This window comes from Ostrinia nubilalis, chromosome 2, assembly GCF_963855985.1.
Source record: "Ostrinia nubilalis chromosome 2, ilOstNubi1.1, whole genome shotgun sequence".
NCBI lineage: Eukaryota > Metazoa > Arthropoda > Insecta > Lepidoptera > Crambidae > Ostrinia > Ostrinia nubilalis.
Genome location: NC_087089.1, coordinates 9,848,205 through 9,869,714, shown reverse-complemented (window position 1 = coordinate 9,869,714; position 21,510 = coordinate 9,848,205). Strand labels below are relative to the sequence as shown.

The window sequence follows — 21,510 nt, the reverse complement described above, 5'->3', positions numbered from 1 at the left end:
TAGGTTAGAACAGTGACCATTAACGCGCGAAGGCGAGCGAAGCGTGCCGCGGCAGCGGCCGCCGAGCGCTAGAATCACCTAACTATATTGTTGATGAATCATTTGGAAATTTCGATAAAAAGAATGCAATATGAAAATTGTATTCAATTCTATGCATCAAATGAAACATTTGGCAAAACATACTTTGCCAAACAATAATTTGGTAAACAATAATATGCCAAAAACGACATTTGCGAATTAAACATTTGCAATAAGTTGTTTTGCCAAATGAAAATTTGCCAAATGAAAGTTTGCGAAACGTTGTTTGCGATGTGATAATTTGGGAAACGTTTTTTGGCCAAACATTAGTAATCCCTCTATATCTTATTTACATTGAGTAGGTAAGGTCATTTATTTAAATACTTACACACAAACTCCGAGCATTTCAGATAAAAATTTAACTGAACCGGAATCAACAATAAATATACGACTGTTCTGATTTTACATAGAGGTCGGCTATTCACTTTAAAATCGATACGTTACGAAAAGGTCATGTGGTGCATATTGACAAAATAGATAGGGCCTATGTAATAATATTCTTCTACGTTACACGTAAAAACTTGATACATAATTATAAATTAACTATCAAAAATGTATAAGTACAATAATAGGTAGGTAATACAATTAATAATACCGTATCTCAGCATTGCGTGCGTAAATTTAGCAATTCGAATTACTTAATAAAACCAATAATACGCGATCACATCTAGAAAATAAGTATAACTAACACGACATACGTAGCGAAGCGATCACAAAATTCTAGAAAACATAACACGACAGAATGTCAGATTATCTACAACTCTACTTACATACAGTCATAACTAATCTCAAAGTCTAGAAGATGTGAAATAAGTAGTTACCTAGTATATTTATTTTTAACTTAAGATTTCCTACTTAAGATCAGTACCCACAGTGAGATAAGTTTATTAATACGGGCCACACTCTATCTAATAAAACAAGGCATCACTCTTATCTGAAAACAATCCAAAGTAGGTACAGTAAGTTACAAAATCATTATTGTATCATCTTAATTCACGATGTGTGGTCACTTTAAACTAATATTTAGAAATTGTCTTGTTGGGTTTTATCGCGCGCGTCCCTGTTTCAAAAACCGGGATAAAAACTATCCTATGTTCTTTCCCGGGACTCAAACTATCTCTATGCCAAATTTCATCAAAATCGGTTGCGAGGTTTAAGCGGGAAAGCGTAACAGACAGACAGACAGACAGACAGACAGACAGAGTTACTTTCGCATTTATAATATTAGTTGGGATTCTATAAAAGTAGCGAACGACATTTCATTATTTGCTTACCTACATGTTATTCTTAAATTAAAATTCACGTTAATTTGATTTTAAATAAAATTGGTTTATCAACATACGAGTTAAAATATAACAATGTCTTAGCAGACGGAAAACTTCCGAATATTACGCGCCATAGAACGCATATTTTACTTACGAGTACATACATAAGTAAATACAAGGAAAATAATATGTATGAATACAAACACTAACATCTGAACACACTTTATGAACGATAAATAAAGATTTACAATGTCTTTTCAGTTCATTGTATTTCCTCTAAGAAGTCAGTTTGGTGTATTTGGTGTATAGCTGCTGTATTACGAAATTTTTAACTAAGTAAGTGCTAAACATAAGCCGTCCTATCTTTTCATTATAAAATTATGCCTTTTAACATTTGACCTGACCGGGATGTGAACTCCCGCCCGAAGATATCTTAGCTTTTACAATAAAAAATTACATTATTTAGTTAGGTTCCCTATTTATAACTTTCAATTAATATTTAAGTTTATTTGTATGACATTTGCACGTTACATTTGATCCCCACGAATTTTTCTTGAAAGATTTTAAACGAAGTGAAAGAAATGTGACCCTCACAATAATTAATTTATGCCATTACAATTGTTGATACCTAACTAATTAAAGGCAATATGTATGTGTCTAAACTTGACTAGTAATTTTTCAACATTGTGACAATTTTCCGATGGAATTTTCACGAACGATCTATTTACATTAATTAATGCCATAGTTATCTTCTGGTTAAGTCTCTACAATTTTACAATAAGAATCAAGGTGGCACCACAAGGTAACATACCGACATTTTTTTCCTTTACCACACAGTTATGTTCATACTAAGTCGAAGTGCGGTAGTACGCACCAGTCTTAATACACGAGATACATAGATTACTCGTACTTATAAAAATAAAATAACAATTTTGTTGCTAACAGTACTGACATACGTACTTACAACTTTGCTAATCGAGATTGTCTCACGTTCGTCACACTCTTGTTGTTATTTATCTACATAAGTGATGTTTTTCTAGTCAGTCGCTGTGTCGATTGTGCAATAAACGTAAGTGAATTTATTTTTATGTTAGGGATTTTTTATTAAAAAAATATCTTCAGGTTTAGAAGAATCTTATTTTTTGTGATTTTAATTAATTCTTTAAAATGTTGTTAATTTTCTACTCTATTAATGTAGGTCAATAAGTAACTGACCTCCTTGATAAAGACTTGTCATAGTTCACCGTTTAAAATTAAAGGTCAATTAAATGCCTACGTACTTGTAGTTATTTAACAATAATTATTGCTATGTTTTTAAGTAAAGTAAACAAGACATTTTCCTCATTTTGTAAATTAAACCCGTTTCAGCTAATATGGGGCTGCATCTGACGGGATGGATGCTACTAGCAGGGCTGGCTCTCACCGCTGCAGCACCAGCTAAATATCCATGGAAACGCGATGTCACTGAGTGCAACCCCTTGGTCATCGGACACCGTGGAGCCAGTGGCTATGTGCCTGAACACACCCTTGGCTCATACGCCCTGGCCATCACCATGGGCGCCGACTACATCGAGCCAGACCTAGTCATGACGAAAGACGGGCAACTCATAGCGCGACACGACAACGAATTAGGCCTCACAACAGACGTCTCAGAGCACCCAGAGTTCGCGTCGCGACGCAAAAACCAGACCGTTGACGGAAACGAGATCACTGGCTGGTTCACAGAAGATTTCACGTTAGAAGAAATAAAAACCCTTCGAGCTATAGAACGCATACCCGACATTAGACCTGGCAACGCCAGACTGAACGGAGCTTTCAGCATCCCTACATTCCAGGAGATCATCGATTTAGCAAAAAGCATGCAGTTGAGCATGCAGCGCGTAATAGGAATTTATCCAGAGATCAAACACAGCACGCATTTCAAGAACCTTGGCCTGCCTATGGAGCAACTTGTGGTGAATACTCTTCATAATAATGGATATCGTGGTCGACAAGCCCCAATTTATATCCAGTCTTTTGAAGTGAGTAACTTGAAAGAGCTGAAAAAGATCACAAAATTGAGACTGTTGCAACTCTACGAAAGCGACAAATCACTGAAGCCATTCGATCAAGTCGGACTCCCTAATGGACTCACTTATGGCGATATGTCTACTCCAGAAGGATTGAAAGAGGTAGCGAACTACGCTTATGCAGTAGGTCCTGATAAAAGTTACATTATACCTCGTGATTCGGACAATAAGCTCGGGAAGCCTACTAGATTCGTACAAGACGCGCACGCGGCTGGCTTGAAAGTCCACCCTTACACGTTCCGTGCTGAAAACACGTTCCTACCCTCTGAATTCAGGAACGGGGACTCTCCGAGTGCCACTGGGGATTTAAGAAGTGAAATAAGGGTATACCTAGAGGCTGGAATCGACGGTCTGTTTTCCGATCAGCCTGACATACCTGTACGATTAAGAGATCCTTGTAAACTATAGTAAAATTTAACAATTCCTAGTACTTAACTAGAATGCTTGCATTATGGGTTATCTTAGTACAGTATTAATTGGACCCCAGCCCCTCAAGCTAAACTGAGTATTGTAATATTTAGTCTTGTAAGTAAAACCCTAATAGCTATTTTTCCAACGCCTTAAATGAAATATTTCAGCTATTTTCAAGTTTTTGAAGTCTATAATGTATAAAAATAATTTTTAGTTTACGTGAACAAGAACAAAGTACAACAGACTTATATTAATTTTACTTACAATATAATTTACCCTGTTTGATAAATCATAACTTTAATTGTACTACGTACAAGTTTTTATTAATTAGGTAACTACTTATGTATTGTAAATACATAAAATGTAACAAAAATTTGTAATAAATAACTTATTATTCGGCATGTGACGATGCACAGCATCTGGTGAGAGATGCGTCTACTTCCGGTGTAGTTTTTTACCATTTTATACCTTAAATGACGTCATTTCCGCAATTATTTAATAGGAATTGATTTGACTTACTTCCGTTTGCCGCCATTTTAGTCACCTGGGGGCGAGCTTGCTCGGAGTTCTTCATAGCGTCTTTAACTTCCAAACTAGCAACATCGTAAGCAGAAACTCTGCTCAGATTTTTACTGAAATAATTTATTTCTCAACGTTCTTATACTAAGTTTAAAATTAAAAAGTGCAATTGACCGCGCGTGTGTGACCGCGAACGACATGTACGTGATGGTGGTTGGCGCCAAAGGGGACGAGTGTCTTCCGGACGACGAGCAGGTGGACCCAGAGCGTCGGATACCGGAGAAACTCGGACCCCGGCGAGATTCAAAACGGATGAAACGAGGTACGTGGGATTCTGATAGTTTTAACACTCTTTTCGATCAAATGAGCATTCTCGCGAATCTCTATATTGTATAAATAGATTGAATAACGTACCCACAACCATCTTATACAATTCTAACGGCGGCCCCGTCAGCCCCAATCGCAAACATTACCAATCAAAATACGTTGTTAGCATCACCACAATCGAACGATAACTCTTTCTGGTACGAGTTTCTTAATAAATACCCCTTTGAAAAGGCTCATTGTGCTCATAAAATAAAGCACCTACAAATGCTTTACCACATCAACAAAGCACTTTAAACTACAACTATTAGTAGACTGGGCGGCCACCCCCAACACTGAGCCAGCTTACAGCTTGAATTATTAAATTCTAATGTTTTTTGCAAATCAAGAAGCTTAATAAGTATGACAAAATGTGCTAAGTGCATCGAACATGTATACTTCTATTTTGCAACAACATATAAATTGTAATGTGACATGCAATAAACGTTTTTGAATTTGAATTTGAACATGTCACTAGCGTATCCTGGGTAAAATGCCTAATAAGCATTGTGCGAGGAGCACCCTCCCAGTGCTGGATTTTTGTTCGGCAAAATCACCCTGTGCTCGTACTGGTGATATCTAAAAAATAATCCGACCTTGGTTCTCTAGCCGGTCATTTCAAGCAAAATCAAAACATAATAATAATTATCTTTATTTGCTTAGACTGATTAAATTAGTTCTTACAAATCGTCAAATACTAATAAGTAACCTTTACCTACACATCTTATTATCTTTAAAGCAAATACATAAGCCTCAAAATAACTCCCTTCGATTTAGAACAAAAAGCCAAGGATTCCAAATCAGTCCATTCACCTCCAAGCCGGTGCTTGCCCCTGCACCTGCAACGCCGTGCTTTATTCAGCGTCTTTCTTAACACTCTTGACTGTCTAGCGCTGACCAAATAAGAATAGCAAAGTCAAGTGACTTTCCACTCAGCAAATTCTACGGAGGCTGCCTTTGAGCGTATCTTAGGCAGTGGTAGGCGTCATCAGACTGCGGAGATCAACCTGTTACCTGACAATGGTTCCAGGGATGCGTCTGCCATTCACCTCCAAGCCGGTGCTTGCCCCTGCACCTGCAACGCCGTGCTTTAATCAGCGTCTTAACACTCTTGACTGTCTAGCGCTGACCAAATAAGAATAGCAAAGTCAAGTGACTTTCCACTCAGCAAATTCTACGGAGGCTGCCTTTGAGCGTATCTTAGGCAGTGGCAGGCGTCATCAGACTGCGGAGGTCAACCTGTTACCTGACAATGGTTCCAGGGATGCGTCTGCCATTCACCTCCAAGCCGGTGCTTGTCCCTTCAACGCCGTGCTTTATTCAGCGTTTTAACACTCTTGACTGTCTAACGCTGACCAAATAAACCGAAATGCTGAAATTACCAGATAAGGCACCGCTCAGCATGAGCCTGCTCCTCACAATATTCCTTCGCAAGAAGGACAGACCAAACAACCTATTCTATTAAACGTCCTAATCAGTAGATACAATTATGTAAGTATTGATCCGATCTGAAGTAGTTGAATGCTAAATTCTAAATCTGGATGCAGATACCGATCACAGAGACACCGCCGGCCTCTCCGCATGTCTTGTCAAGGTACCCTAAAATTTATCAATCTCTCGTTCTCTACTGCATACCGAAAAACATTGACATAATCACAAACTACTTACTAAACCTCGTCACCTTTGACAAACCAGACGAGACAGCAACTACTAGAACGGAAGGTTAGTGTGTAACATTTTATCTTCTGGAACACTTTAAACCTTGTCAATTACGTGAACAGTAACTCAGGTTCAACAAGTCGTCATCTCTAAGGGTGTTGTCGGTAAATACGAAATCTATACGACTCAACAAGTGCCTATAATGGTAAGCTTGATCTCCAGTGAGGGCTCATCACAACTCGACCCCACACAACCGATCCAATACACAAGACTCCAGCTCAGCATCTCTTAACAACCATCTGGATGTCTACAAAATATCAGAAATCATAATCAGCGATGGGGGATTTCTCATTCTTTCATTCATTTCATGTGCGTTCACTAATTTTGCTATCGGACAATCAAAGCATAGCCTATACTCGAAACTAAGGGAGGAAGGGGCACATTCAGAGCTTCCATTGGAACTGTCTCTCTAACTTTTCAACTTGAAAAACATCACCTCCTTCCGGTTCAGTCTGGTAAAAATAGCTCTGACAGCGTAAAATATTATCTCCCAAGTCGATTCAATCAATTTTATCTGACTATCTAGGTCGATTTACGGGGAAAACAACCTACTTAGTGGCATCTCCTGGGTTCAGATCCAAAGGTAAATATTCCAAAAGTTCGGGAAACTGGATATCCAGAGACCCCACAGAGATTCACCAGCAGCCTTTGCAACGACTTCAACCAGGGTGGCTATGGTGGTAAACTAGGCTAAATCTTTGCTGTCCCGTTTCTCACCACAGCAAAAGGTACCTGCTTAGCACCTCGAAGTGACCTTTCTGGCTTTTCTTAGCAGGGCTCGAGGCCGACCCTCAAAATACAGAATCTCCACCACGTTCTTACCACATGGTGACCTCCACGTCAGGATCAGGTAACATGTAATTTTTTAGTATGTTGAGTTGGGGGTAATAAGGTATCGTTCCTAAAACATACCTGGCAAAAATCCACTTTAAAAACTTATAAAATAACCTGGCCTTGGTGGTTAAACTAATGGCCTAAGGAAAACAGTCGTAGCTACATACTTACCTCTTGAAGCTCGACAGCAAGATTTATCTGCTAGACTAAATCGTTTATCTACTCTTGTACTACCTTTATGCCCTGTGGGTCTCAACAAAATTCACTTTAAAATCGCAAACCAGTCGAAGGATGGTCGATTAGCCTTCTTTTTTCTATATGAAGTTATAACGTATCCAATTTTCGATTCGATCAAAAAGTGCTACTTATCTAGGGGGGCTGGTATTACTAATCTAAAACTATATTAAAGATAACTTTAATTTTCTTACTAAGCATAAAAGCTTAACTAATTTCACTTCCTGATAAAGGCCTTAAACCCAACAGTGGGTATCTAAAATGTGACCTTTACGAGGCTTCTCGCAGACTAGCTTATGTATATTTTTCTCCTACCATCTACATCAGCTGCTGACATGACAAAACATAGTCTCACCTGAATAATTTCAAGATTAAGTTAATAAACCTTGACCTACGAGTAAGTTCGGCACCGTTACGGCATCATACAAACAACAGGAAAAAATGACAGCAAATCCCAAAAAACAACATAGATATGCCCTTGCTACGGTTGCGTAAGTTACTGGAATCAGGCGAGCAGAGGCGAACAGCGGTATATAATAACATATTATTTACTTATTTTTCAACACCAAGTAATACTAGGAATCTACATGAATAAAAACAGTATAAAGGTTGTTGGATTTAAAACCTCTCCTGGCATTGTTGACTTCGTTGTGGCATCTTTAATTTGGGTTGATATTTAGCCATAGATGAAATTATTTGATGAGATATTGGCGTAGGCAGAACAATAATAGCAATATTATAAGGCAGTCACTTTTATTAACTGATCTACGACCGATACACCAAATAACATATTATTTAATTAATAACTTTCAATCAACAGATCTAAAGCATGTTGGATACTCTTCAATCACATCGTACGCCTGTATTATAAACTTATGTTGATGACTCGCATGAATCTTTCTGCCATGCGGGCAAATTATATCAATACACACTCAATCTGCATTTTAATGAGGAAAGAATTTCTGAATTCAGTTCAGTAGCTTTCCAGTTTATTCATTTCAAACATACAAAAGTACAAGCCCTCCTACTTTGTGATATCAGTGCTGCTCTCACTGGGCATTTAGAACAAAACATGTTGATACCCTGAAATTAATCATGTTCTAATCTAGTTCTGTTACAGAAACTCGAAAACTTTCATCACATAGCGCCATTGGTAAGTAGTCACCAGGAGCTAATAAACAAGTCTCTCACCAGATGCTGTGCATCGTCACATGCCGAATAATAGTACAAGTTTTACAAAACAATAAAACTTGTATTATTGAGCAGAGACGATGCACAGCATCCCAAGAAGGCCTCCTGGTGAGCTCTCTATGAAGAACTCCGAGCAAGCTCGCCCCCAGGTGACTAAAATGGCGGCAAACGGAAGTAAGTCAAATCAATTCCTATTAAATAATTGCGGAAATGACGTCATTTAAGGTATAAAATGGTAAAAAACTACACCGGAAGTAGACGCATCTCTCACCAGATGCTGTGCATCGTCTCTGCTCAATAATACAAGTTTTATTGTTTTGTAAAACTTGTACTATTATAATTTTGCTTTAATTTAATACTTAGTACTTTTGCCCGGGGTTTAAATGTTGCATTTTTATATCAAGCAAGAGCATGATAGATGTTTGAATAAGCGTATTCAACTCCATTCCTAGAAAATCAAAGTAGGACTTAGTAATCATGAGTTTCGATACAACTAGTGCATATTTTATTCCTAAAATGTTTTGTAAAATTAAAATTTCGAATACGTGTTGAAGGGAAACCAGAGAAAAATTAAAATTTCATAGTGATGTAAAAATACTTTGATAATAGCCATAGCATTAAAAGACTCAAATAACATTGGTCCAATACTTGAAAGAAATGCCAAAAAACTTCTACGTACTATGACAGTGACAGCAAATGTCAACAATGACATTTATCATTTGACAATTCACAAACACGGATTCACGCTAGGGATGGGCAAATGGAAAAAAAATATCGATATTTATCGTATCGATACTTTTCAAATATATCGATATATATCACCCAAGAAATATCGATATTTCGATATATCGATATTTTTTGCGCAATTTGCAATTATTTATAAAAAATGACAAAATATTCGAAATTTTGAAGCAAACACACATCTGGCTGTTTTAACATCAGTTTAATTATTAAAAAAAACAGCCTACTACATACCTACTCTTTTTCTAAATCGAAATCGGATTGGTCGAATACATGTTGTGACGCATGAGCAGACAGCAGAGCTTTAAAAATATATCGATTTTGATATCTGAAAATAATTATCGAAAATCGATATATCACGGGAAAACATATCGCTGATTTATATCGATATTTTTCTGAAAAAATATCGATATTTTGATATATCGATATTTTTTACCCAAGCCTAATTCACGCGAAGTATTTTCGGCTGTTTTCGGCTTTGTCGGTGTTGAAAATCTTTGGGTGAAAATATCATTTTAGTTTACTAAAAAAATGTAAGTGTAGTCTTTAGACTCCCAGAGATGATAAGACAATATTTAAAATTCAGAAAGACAATAACAGTGGTGTGTGTTCTGTCTCTGTGTAAGTAATAAATAACTCTTTATTTACTTGGTTTATTTCCACATCATTATAGTGTAAACCACTGTACATACCTACCTAGAAAGCAATATAAACGAACAATTTATTTTAAATAAATACACGCTTGTTCTTAGAAATAAGGTTAAATGTTTACAAAGTAACATAAGATATCACCACTTTGTTCAGGTAAACACTTTAACTTTATGTTGTATTTGTTTCAGTACTTCTGCTAATTTTGATATTAAAAAGAGATAGCTCAGGTGTCCATGATAAAATTACCGGTTACCAAAGAATAGCGAAAACCCAGGACCTCAAAGACATTTCTTACAAAGAATTTGAACCAGAGCCAAAGAAAGACTATGTTCCGGTGCTAAAAATGGAGCCAGAAAGCAAGAAAGATGACAGTATGAAGAGAGAGCTACAGGAAGCGAAGGCTCGGATAGAACAGCTAGAAAAGAAACTGGCATTCTTAGAAGGAAGGATCCCTCAGAAATACCCTGAAGTCAAATATCTGGGATATAAAGAAAGGAAAAGAATACTGGTTAGTGTGTTTATAATAGAACATAAGTTGCATTTTGTGGCAATTCTGAAATATAAGTGATTTAACATTCAATAAGCTGTATTCTTGTACATGTGGTAATTTAAAAGCTATTGTATAACTAAAGAAAATCTCAGGTTACAGGTGGAGCAGGCTTTGTGGGCTCCCACCTCGTGGACGTTCTCATGACACAAGGCCATGAAGTAATCGTTGTGGACAACTTCTTTACGGGTCGCAAACGTAACGTTGAACATTGGTTTGGCCATCGCAACTTTGAGATGATTCATCATGATATTGTCAATCCTTTATATGTTGAGGTAATTATCATCCTTATGTAGTCTAATCAAAACTACACTCTTGATAAATATTATTATATTTTTTATAAATAATCATGACTAATGAATGACATTGTTGTTGTAAAAATTTCAGGCGGACGAAATATATCACTTGGCTAGTCCTGCAAGTCCTCCACACTACATGCAGAATCCAGTGAAAACAATCAAAACAAACACTTTGGGCACCATTAACATGTTGGGTTAGTACATAAAACCAACTGCTCAGCTAATTGGCACATTCTGATAAGAAACTGTTGCTTACTGTTCAACAACACTTTGATAAAGTTTACAAATAAAAGTATAAAACTCTTTAATTTGAACCTTATTGTTTGAGCTGTATAAAGAAACTGATATGACCTTTTAACTTGAAAGTTATCAGTGTAAATAACCCAATGTACTTAATAAGTTGGTAATATTTACGATTTTCAGGGCTGGCGAGACGTGTTGGTGCAAGAATTCTAATCGCTAGTACATCTGAAGTCTACGGAGATCCTATGGTGCATCCACAGCCTGAGACCTATTGGGGGCATGTGAATCCTATAGGTCAGCACAATGTTTATTCATCAATATTATTATAATGCCTATTAATAAGCAATCTAGTTCCATTACATCAGAAAAATTATATTATATCCGTTAATCAAGACAATACTATAGATACCAACATACTTTAATCATTTGAAAACATTATCCACCAGTTGATTATTTGTTCTGCTTGTAGAACATTGATTTGTTCTGCTGTAAATATACCTACATTTAGTACATTTATTTCTTTTGTCTTTCCCAGGGCCTCGTGCCTGTTACGACGAGGGTAAACGGGTGGCAGAAACGTTAGCGTACTCTTATGCAAAGCAGGAGAATGTATCGGTTAGAGTGGCGAGAATATTTAACACATACGGCCCGCGAATGCACGCGTCTGATGGCCGAGTAGTATCCAATTTTATCATGCAAGCGTTACAGAATTTAACTATTACCGTAAGTATATAGATGTTTAATAAAAAATTGTCTCTATTTCACTATCTTATTAAGATATTGACTATTTTTTCAGGTATACGGTAATGGGAAGCAGACGCGGTCTTTCTGTTACGTGTCAGATCTCGTGGACGGACTTCTGTCGTTGATGGCGTCCAGTTACACTCTCCCTGTCAACATTGGGAATCCAGTTGAGCACACTATAGAAGGTACACAAACATGAGTGTTATTAACCAGTCTTAGTCAGTTATTGCTATAACTGTTCCATGAAAGAAAAGCTTATTCGATGCATATTCGTCAATATATGCTTGGTATACGCCTATTTGAATGAAGTCTGCATGCAGGGACGTGAGAACGTCGACTTTGTCGATAGTTTCGTATGTTGGCTGCGGGCCTACGCCATGCGTAAAAATCGTAATTTTACGGGTGTATAACAAACAAGCGTAAAATGATGAATACGCGTCTATGAAGAAGCTACGCTTATATCAACAAAAATTGCGTCAATGAGATTCACTGCGTCATCAAACTATTTAATAATTTTGTACTGTACAAATACTAATAGTCCCGTTAATCCCTTGTACTAAACTCAATGCTTATGCTACGAGTGGTAAATAGTAGAGGCAGGGTTGAAACCCGCGTTCCTCGAAGCACGAGTAAATTTGTATTGTTTTTTTTTTTCATTTTCTGTTACTCAATTGACATCTTTATTGATTCCAGAATTCGCAGTAATAATAAAGAATCAAGTCCCCGGGTGCCGAAGCACTGTGGCGACGGGCGCAGCGGTGGAGGACGACCCGCAAAGGCGGCGGCCAGACATCGCTGTGGCTGAGGCCCATTTGCATTGGACACCTAAGGTACGTGGCGTCACATATACCTTAAACTGAGGGATGTTAAGTAGTTGAAATAGGAGCTATTTTCGAAAGATTATACCTATGCATAATAAGTGTAGGCGCACACTAGGCGACACGCGACAGCTCGGCGACTTAACTTCAACCACACCAACAGGTCGCGCTAACTGTCATTGGTCGTGCGACCTGTTATTGGCCTATAATCGCGCAGGCGATGGCGATCTGCACGCGTTGTTGTGGTTGAAGCATAAGAATAAGAATACTTTATTCAGTAACATAAAACTTAGTCGGGTCATAAGTTCTGTCACATGTTTATAGCGAAATAATTGTTACTATATTTGTTTTTACGGTAATCATTTATATACCAATAGAAAGGTACTAAAACAAACATTTTATGCTTATAAAAATTATTTCAAATTTTCCTCGCAATTATGAATACAAGGGTTCAAACTGCGCGGTCAGTGGTCTCTAGAAACACGAGCGAGTTTCGTATCAATATCGGCGGCTGGTTTAATACAGGATGCCTTGAGGGACTCCAAATCAGTATGAGTCATAGAGCAGACCTTCCTCTCCAAATGTTGCCATATTTTGTAATCCAACGGATTAGAGTCTGGACTGGATGAGGGCCCGACTTCGTGCCGGCTGAGGTCAATTTTACGGCCTACGAGCGGGTTTTGCGCGCTTTTCGCTCTATGAGCTGGCTCAGAATCCTGCTGGAACTCCCAGTGTCTGTTATTGGGCATGATATGTGAAAAAGGTTCCATAAACTTTGTGAGAACTGAATTTTGATACAGAATGGCATTCGTTTTTATGCCTTTCAGGCAAAAAATACCTCAAAAAAGCCCAAATTTGAGACATGTTACCAAACCTTGAGTGAAGATAAAAGCTGGCCTAGCTGGACAGCTGAAATTAAGCTGGTGCTTCTTCATTGATGTACGCATCCAACTTACCATTTTGTTTTTTTCTAACTCTCTTCCATGGTAAAAAACAAAATTCGAAAAAAAAAATTTCAAGGTCCTTTTTTCCCGCGTACCGCTTAAGCAAAATGTGAGATTTCTTCAATCTCAGGTCTTTTAAACGCGCATCCAAGTGATTTTTGATTTTTGTTAAAAAAGTTTGAAGCCTTGAGTCTTCATAAATACCAATTTCACCCTGGTTCTGCTTAAGCCTACGTCTAGGGCAGGCAAAGTCTGCTAACGCATGGAATTTTTTTGAGTTCGCGCCTTCGCAGCTTTTAACACTGCTGGAGTCCTAACCGTGCAAGGACAATTACTTTTGTTTTGTGTCTTCTACACTTAAAACGTCATTATATCGTTTGATGAAACGATAAATGTAAAATTGATATTTAATTGAATTTTTTCAGCACATCGAAAATCTGCTTTGGCGCGTAACCGCACCAATGCAGCGTGACAACTGCTGTTCGGTCTTCTTTATACGTCCACTACATATTTAAAAACAAATAAAATTCAAAACAGTGCACATTTTTAATATCGTTAAATATTCTAAATTCTAATTCAATAAATATTTTTGAGACCTTCATTCAAAATTCAAAAGTTATGACCATGTGACAGAACTTATGACCAGACTAGGTACTTCATTCTGCTAAGCTTTGAACAAAATAATAATATGAAATTGTCGGCCGCAGCCTGTCATCGCGTCTAGTCGCCGAGCTGTCGCTGTCTCGTGTCACCTAGTGTGTGCCTCTTGGACGAATAAACCACTGGACACGAAACCTACAAGATTTCTAAGGAAACACGATCAACCACTTTTTGCGGGGGGAGAGGTTTGACAATTGTCAAATAATGACATTTAGTGCTGGGAAAAGATCGTAAATTTTTATCGATAGTTATGTAAATGAATGAATGAATGAACCTAACGAGATAAATGAATTATGGATTGATTTATTATTGAAAGTTTCTTTAATTAAAAGACTATAATTAATTATTGTATCGTGTTTATTATAGTGCCATTGGTAAATCATAGGTACAAATAATATTACAAATTATTCATATAGGTAGGTAACTAGGTGAAATATTTTTTTGCTGTGTTATTATTATAAAATTCGTAAAGCAATAAACAAGTAATATTCTGTTACGATCGACTGCTAACTAGCTTTTGGTCTCAACAAATGTTATAATCTGTCTCACGTCACGGACAAAAGTTTCATCAATAGCCTATTTCTATACATTTCATGAAACACAATTTGATAACATTATGACAATGTATTGCTTTGTAGCGCTTGCAGTACGGATGCACTATCTGATATTATTTAATTCTTATCTAATGTTGTTGATATTCTTATGTTTAGGTCATTCGAGAAGACCTCCCAGTACTTATTTCGGTTTTGAAGACGTCGGTATATCCTAACTTCATTGATTCCAGAGCAATTTCGCGTTTCCGCTGTAAGCTGGATATTATCTTTGGTCGAAGATGTGTACACAGGGTACCTATCCTGTTGATGAGGGGTATTTCTTTTAGGGTTTTGTGCAGAATCGCGGAATATCCTGTCTCCTTGTTTTGCTTTCATAGATCGTTTCCTTTAAGTCTTAGAGTGGGTGCTTGTGCTTCCTCCTGAATAATGAGGTCTAAATGTCTGAGATTCAGAAAGAAGTCAAGTGATGCCGATAGAGTGGTTCTCATACAACCCATGGCCGCTATGTTTGCTAGGCACTATGCATGTTGTCGATATGACTCGCCCAGTTCAATTTGTTGTCAAGGGAGATGCTCAGATATTTCACCTGTGTTGGTTTTGTTTTGAAAAGTTCAGTGGCCTAATTCACTTATCTTGACAGTTAAGATCTCTGATGTTCAGAAGTCGTCCCATTGAAAAACAGTTGATGACAGGATGGACCAAATCAAGTTCCAACCACCCCGGTATTTCACTAAACGTGAGGGATGACACAGATCTAAAAGGTTCCACCTCGGTATTGCATACCGAAAATAAAACCTGTTAATAAAATAAAAAATAATAATAATATGTAATCGTAGTCATTTGGCGTATTTTTGTGATGATATTATTAATATTTATATGCAATGAAAAGTTTAAATTGTACGTTCCATCTGTGTGGATCTCATCATCTTTTGTTTCATGTGACTAAAATAAAGCCAAAAAATCAATCAACATCAAAAATATTTTATTCAAATTTGACCAGTATTTTGATGTACAACATATTTCAAAAAAGGTGTAATTATTACTTACATTTACTGGTGTGCTTGTTTTGTGTGTTCCATCTATGTCGATCTCATCATCTTTTGTTTCATGTGACTAAAATTATCAAAACAAACAAATCTATCAAAATCATAAATATTTTATTCAAATTTGACCAGTGTTTTGGCACTTATGAATGTCAAAGATAATTTTAAAAAAACCGACCAAGTGCGTGTCGGGCGGGGGCCACGCGTAATGTAGGGTTCCGTAGTTGTTGTCCGTCGTTAACACAATATATTTTAGAAGCAAGCAATTACTATACTAAGCAATTACTAGATAAAGTAACTTTTGTATTTTCTTCTAAGGAATTTTTATTAGTTAAGTATAATACATGAGTCAAATGACTATTACTCCTAAACTAACTGATGTATCTTAACCGTTATAGTTTTCCTTGAAAGTTCATAAAATAAATTATTATTATGAATTTTCCCAGATTTTTCAAGCTAACGGTTTAGTTTTTAGAGGGGACTCAAAAAATTGGCATTTTAAACTTTAATAATTTGCAAACAGATCTCTAAATGGAAAAATAGCCTTAGAAACCCCTAAGCAATTTTAAAAGACCTGTCCAACGATATCCCACACGATGAGGTAGAAGATAAAAAAAATTCACCCCCACTTTACATGTACCTACCCCTAGATGTAAAGCAACTAGCTACCGTAATATTTTTTTTTTCAAAATTTTATCTTACTGTTTTATCGGCGTGATTAATATACATACCTCCATAAAATTACAGCTCTCTAGTGCCAATAGTTTCCAAGCAAAACCTCGGACAGACAGACATAGCAAAACTATAAGGGTTCCTTGTCAGGACTACGGAACCCTAAAAAAGGTAGCCCTTTAGGGCACTTTATGTCTCCTTATCTTTTGAGCCCTACCAGTTACACAATTTGAACCATAAATGTTTTGTGTCTACTGATATTTTGGTGAATTAGTTGACTTTTAAGATAAAATATCTAATAAAATTTGATGATACTTACAAATTTAGGCAAATTCAATGTAGGTAAAGAATCTTTGTGCAGTTTTCTCTGTTTCGTAGAATTGGCATTGTAGCATTCTTCCGCAAAATGAATGCTACAAATGCAGTGGTTTTTAGTTGGAATCCACGTATTTTGTCTTCTGACTGCCTCTATCCACTTTCTCCTTCTATTTGGATCCACTGGAAATCTTAAATTAATTTGAATAATTTCAGTTTCAGTTTGTTTGGTATATCGATAAACTTATCGACATTTTTCAAGCCCTTTACGTCATAAAAAATAGATGTGAATGAATGAATGAAACCTATAATCCAACCAAATTAAATATGCTACATGTTTTAAGCATTTACATGTACAATGAGTACTTTTTAAAATGACGTAATCATATTTTGTTTACATATCAAATTTTATTTATTTTACGAAAAAATTGCTACTATAATACATTTAAAATGTACTTACGCGTGATAAGAAACATTTCTTGTGTGACCAGAATAATTTTTGCAATAAAGTACGGCGCACTTACCCATTTTTCGTGATATTTTTACTCTTCGAGAGCTCGCGTCATACTGACAAAGTGACAACCTGACAACATTTACCATGGCTAAGAAGAACGGTCACGCCCCATACAAAAAAAACCCAGACCCGACAGAAGCGAGACATACCTCAGTTTTTTTGTCTTGTCTTAATTAGTTAAATTATATATTTTTTATATTCGAAATCTATGTATAACACCAAAATATTACCCTTTGTTTTTGTTCAGGCGTTATACAAAAACTAATACAAAATGCCTATTTATCACCAAAATTGGCAAATGTATGTACCTAAATTTCTATTACAGCTGCTATGGAATGTATCTAGGTGACCTGAAGATACAGCCGGATTATACAGGGTGGTTATACATATGGAACGATAAGTGATCTCACTGGATTATTTCTAAACTATACAAGATATCGAAAAACTAGTTACTGATTCTGAAAGTGCTTCACGAGCTCTTTCAAATGGTATCAATAATAGGTTACAGATTATGGAAGCTGGTAACATTGAATTTTTGGATTTTGTAACTTCTTGTTTCCACCCTGTATAATCCGGCTGTATCTCCAGGTCACCTAGATACATTCCATAGCAGCTGTAATAGACATTTAGGTACATACATTTACCAATTTTGGTGATAAATAGGCATTTTGTATTAGTTTTTGTATAAGGCCTGAACAAAAACAAAGGTTAATATTTTGGTGTTATACATAGATTTCGAATATAAAAAATATATAATTTAACTAATTAAGACATGACAAAAAAAATGAGGTATGTCTCGTTTCTGTCGGGCCTGGGTCACAGATGACCGTTCTTCTTTAGCCTTGGTAAGTGCTAGCGGGGTAAAGACGAAAACGTCACTCGTTACGCGTCCAGTGGTTTATTCGTCCAAGGTGTGCCTATACTAACTAATGCATGTAAAATGATAGATTTTGCGCAAGTTTCTAAGGCGCAAAAAATAATGAACAACAGAAATGTATACTATCCTCCAATCTGATGATCTGAACTTGATAAATTAAAAATACCATGCAGATAAGTACAACAGTAGTAACAAGTAACCATCAGATGTATGACTTTGCAAGTTGTTAAAATCTCCCAATTTAAAAGTTTAAACTGTGCAGTGCAGTGATGGATAGATGATTGATGAAACACAGGGAATAGTTAATTACAATAAAACAAGTTAGTGATGTAAATAAACACTTTATTACAAAAAGTGTACTAACATTATTCTAACATTCCAGGTTTCACTACAAGATGGGTTACAAAGGACTATTGAGTATTTTAGAGAAGAATTATCACGGACTACATTCTACAACAATCAAACGTACATGGATGTAAAAGTTAAACCACGCAATTAATATAAAATCATTTGGTATTCCTTTACAAATGTGATATTAGGATGTCTGTCCAATTTGCTTAGTCGACATTAGACCTATTTATTATTACTATGTAGAAAAAGGTATTTACGTATGTATTGTTTATACATAGATATATTATTATAAATATTTATCTGGTACTGATAGTACAAGCTTTGTTAAGTTTGGGACTAGATATGCAATGTAAATGTCCATGGATATTTAATTATTATAATTAATGATGCTAAGAAAAAGCCAGAAGTTATACATTATATTTATTTATTAATGCAAGGAAAATAAAAGGTTTTAAACTATAATTTGAATAATTATGGAAGTAGTTTCTTAATGCTTCATAATCTTAATTCTAATTTAGTTCAACTATTCTATCTTATTCTTTTCTCCTTTCATCACATTTTGAGAATAAGATAAGTAATTTGTATAATATCCCTTGGGGGAAGGCGGAAGGCCTATGTTCAGCCGTGGACATCCTATGGCTGAAATGATGATGATGATGAATTTGTATAGTCTTATGTAGTAGAATGTAATGAATGTATTTCCCAAGGCTTTTCAGATTGTGTTCTCACATAGGTGCTTAATATTACAGATCTTGCAAATAGGTCCAATGTCGAATAACTTGCCTGAATCATTTTAACTGTTTATATTTTTCATATCTATGATTTATTCTTACAATTAATATCTTTTATAAATAATTATGAGTATTTATACATTTAACTGGATTGACATCCTTAAGTGACAAGTCTATTTTACTTTTATTGTAATTGTGTTCAAATTGTTAAATAAAAATTACATATTTCTCAAAAGTATTTACATTGTTTTTGTGACTGGACTTTATTAAAATTATGTTCTATTTGCAGCACATGCTTGGAAGTACGTCCCATTTATAGCTATAGGATTTCCGCTCAACAGACTCAGTTTTGCACAGAGTCTCGCCTTTAGAATTAACTAGCGCTGTGTTCATGCTGAGCATGTCAGGTGGAGTCTGTTTGTGCCTTACTAACATGTGCTTGCTGCATCCACGAGACTTCCATTCTGTATCGAACCTTGTGTCGTGTACTCTATTGATTCCGTCAAGAGCCGCTGTCCACACACCCATTGAAACATCTTCAGAGTTGTAGACGCTGAAACAAAACAACATCATATGGAAAACAGCTCATTGTAGCTTACAGATTATTGACTAGCAGAAGGAAAATTATTTTATCAAGATATCTTTGTATTATTAGCATGACCACTATGGTATAGGTGTGCCATCAGTGGTGGTTTTCTTAGGTTCGCAAGGTTATGGTTTAGTGCTCCATACCTATACATAGAAATTATTAGTTTCACATTAAGACTTTGTCTCACCTTAAAAAGTCAGCATTTCTAGCAATGTAATCAACAATGCTCCTGGATATAATATAGCCACCGCCTAGAGCATAAGGTAAGTAGGAGTCGCATAAGAACCAGTCTTTTTCCTGCCATTTACCGCTCAGACGGGCTGTCGCTCTGCCATCAAAATACCCCCAATACAAACCTTTGTATGAGGGTAAAGTTTTCTGAAAAGGTACAAAAACCTGTTTTAATTATTCTGTAATAATTGTTTTACTTAGAGACATTAGCACATAAGAAATTTTTATTACCTTAAAAGTAACATACTGACTCAGTTCCGGACCGTTCATTTCTGGTGCATATGCGTCTAAATCCTTAATAATAAGATCAATTCTAACAAAGGAATCATCATCACATTTTATAACATATTTTAATCCCTTCAAATTAGCACTTATCCATTTCATCGCATTTATTAACTTTGAAGTTAGATATTCATATCTATCTAGAAAGTCTAAAAGAAGCATGTCGTTACTATTCTGTGATTCTCTTCTTAAACCTTCTAATACCATGTCATGTAAGCCTTGGGTGCCCACAGCAAAGAAAAATTTTACGAATTCATGTTTGACACCTGTTCCAACAGAATCTTGGTTCCATTTGTAAAGTTTTTCTCCATTTTCTATAAATATGTTTTCTGATAACTTTTTCCAAGTTATTCGTATTGCATCTCTTTTAACTTTATTATCAGGACTGCTTAGAATCAACACGGCGTATTCCACATCACTTGATAGAGCCTCTTGTGGTTTCTTTGTGGCTACAGCAGTAACACATTCGAGTCGTAAAAAGCTTAATGTAATTCCACAACCGATATAAAAGAAAAATAAACTGACTAGAACCATTGTTTTATACCTTCGCAATAAGCTCAACATTATTTATTTTATTTACACTGTCTCCCCCAATGTTCATTTTGACTATACAACAAGTGTTTTTACATCTCGATTTCACATGTTTTTTTTTTAATAAAGTTAATCTTTATTAAACTCAGTCATCATTGAACGATACGATATAGTAACCCACAATTTATTGAAATTATCTTCACGAAAACATTGAAATTATTACAACAAAATAATAAACAAATTGTGACAGCCAGGCAGACCAAGGCAGACATGAAAGTGACAGTGAGTGACACTGACATTGACAGTTTTACTTTTTTTTTTTTTTGGTTTCGTTCTTTCCTCTTGCAGGAAAAGGCAAAGGCATTCGCCATACAGCCAAGTCTTCAGTTTGTATTCACGGAGACGGCGCGAGAGAGAGGAAACATTTTCATTTTGAAGCCGACTGAGTAATTATTATTATTTCTTTCCCTTCAACTTCGGCTTTGAATTT

The 21,510-nt window shown here is 36.1% G+C and overlaps 3 protein-coding genes and 1 long non-coding RNA gene across 5 annotated transcripts; 2 read left to right on the top strand and 2 right to left on the bottom strand.

Annotated features, from left to right (window-relative positions):
- The first annotated feature begins 1,604 nt into the window (after positions 1-1,604).
- Positions 1,605-19,625, top strand: LOC135082710 (UDP-glucuronic acid decarboxylase 1). Of its 2 annotated transcripts, none has more exons than XM_063977493.1 (9): positions 1,605-1,679; positions 10,264-10,583; positions 10,718-10,897; positions 11,010-11,115; positions 11,345-11,458; positions 11,700-11,887; positions 11,961-12,093; positions 12,602-12,738; positions 18,688-19,625. In XM_063977493.1, exons 2-9 carry the CDS (start codon positions 10,419-10,421, stop codon positions 18,802-18,804), a joined length of 1,140 nt encoding a protein of 379 aa, XP_063833563.1. In that variant the 5' UTR covers positions 1,605-1,679; positions 10,264-10,418; the 3' UTR covers positions 18,805-19,625. The 2 variants fall into 2 exon arrangements, with proteins under 2 accessions (XP_063833563.1, XP_063833554.1); XM_063977484.1 differs by lacking the exon at positions 1,605-1,679 and adding an exon at positions 9,876-10,045.
- LOC135082726 (uncharacterized) lies at positions 2,192-4,218 on the top strand. The gene is made up of 2 exons (XM_063977504.1): positions 2,192-2,412; positions 2,712-4,218. Exon 2 carries the CDS (start codon positions 2,717-2,719, stop codon positions 3,818-3,820), a length of 1,104 nt encoding a protein of 367 aa, XP_063833574.1. The 5' UTR covers positions 2,192-2,412; positions 2,712-2,716; the 3' UTR covers positions 3,821-4,218.
- LOC135082701 (uncharacterized) lies at positions 14,670-17,337 on the bottom strand. Its single transcript, XR_010259457.1, has 2 exons — positions 16,919-17,337; positions 14,670-15,679 (listed from the first exon to the last, which is right to left on the bottom strand). It is a non-coding gene; the product is annotated as an uncharacterized LOC135082701 (long non-coding RNA).
- Positions 19,445-21,279, bottom strand: LOC135082736 (beta-1,3-galactosyltransferase 6). Its single transcript, XM_063977511.1, has 3 exons — positions 20,439-21,279; positions 20,164-20,354; positions 19,445-19,940 (listed from the first exon to the last, which is right to left on the bottom strand). Exons 1-3 carry the CDS (start codon positions 21,051-21,053, stop codon positions 19,667-19,669), a joined length of 1,080 nt encoding a protein of 359 aa, XP_063833581.1. The 5' UTR covers positions 21,054-21,279; the 3' UTR covers positions 19,445-19,666.
- Positions 21,280-21,510: the final 231 nt, after the last annotated feature.

What these genes read in the sequence shown, in the direction of transcription:
- LOC135082726 (XM_063977504.1), top strand. Translation starts at nt 2,717, where the DNA reads ATGGGGCTGCATCTGACGGGATGGATGCTACTAGCAGGGCTGGCTCTC.
- LOC135082736 (XM_063977511.1), bottom strand. Translation starts at nt 21,053, where the DNA reads ATGTTGAGCTTATTGCGAAGGTATAAAACAATGGTTCTAGTCAGTTTA. An exon ending in GTCAGTATGTTACTTTTAAG is followed by an intron (nt 20,355 to 20,438) that starts GTAATAAAAATT and finishes GTACCTTTTCAG; the next exon opens with AAAACTTTACCCTCATACAA. An exon ending in AGAAATGCTGACTTTTTAAG is followed by an intron (nt 19,941 to 20,163) that starts GTGAGACAAAGT and finishes GTTTTGTTTCAG; the next exon opens with CGTCTACAACTCTGAAGATG.
- LOC135082710 (XM_063977484.1), top strand. Translation starts at nt 9,985, where the DNA reads ATGATAAGACAATATTTAAAATTCAGAAAGACAATAACAGTGGTGTGT. An exon ending in TCAATCCTTTATATGTTGAG is followed by an intron (nt 10,898 to 11,009) that starts GTAATTATCATC and finishes TAAAAATTTCAG; the next exon opens with GCGGACGAAATATATCACTT. An exon ending in TACAGAATTTAACTATTACC is followed by an intron (nt 11,888 to 11,960) that starts GTAAGTATATAG and finishes CTATTTTTTCAG; the next exon opens with GTATACGGTAATGGGAAGCA.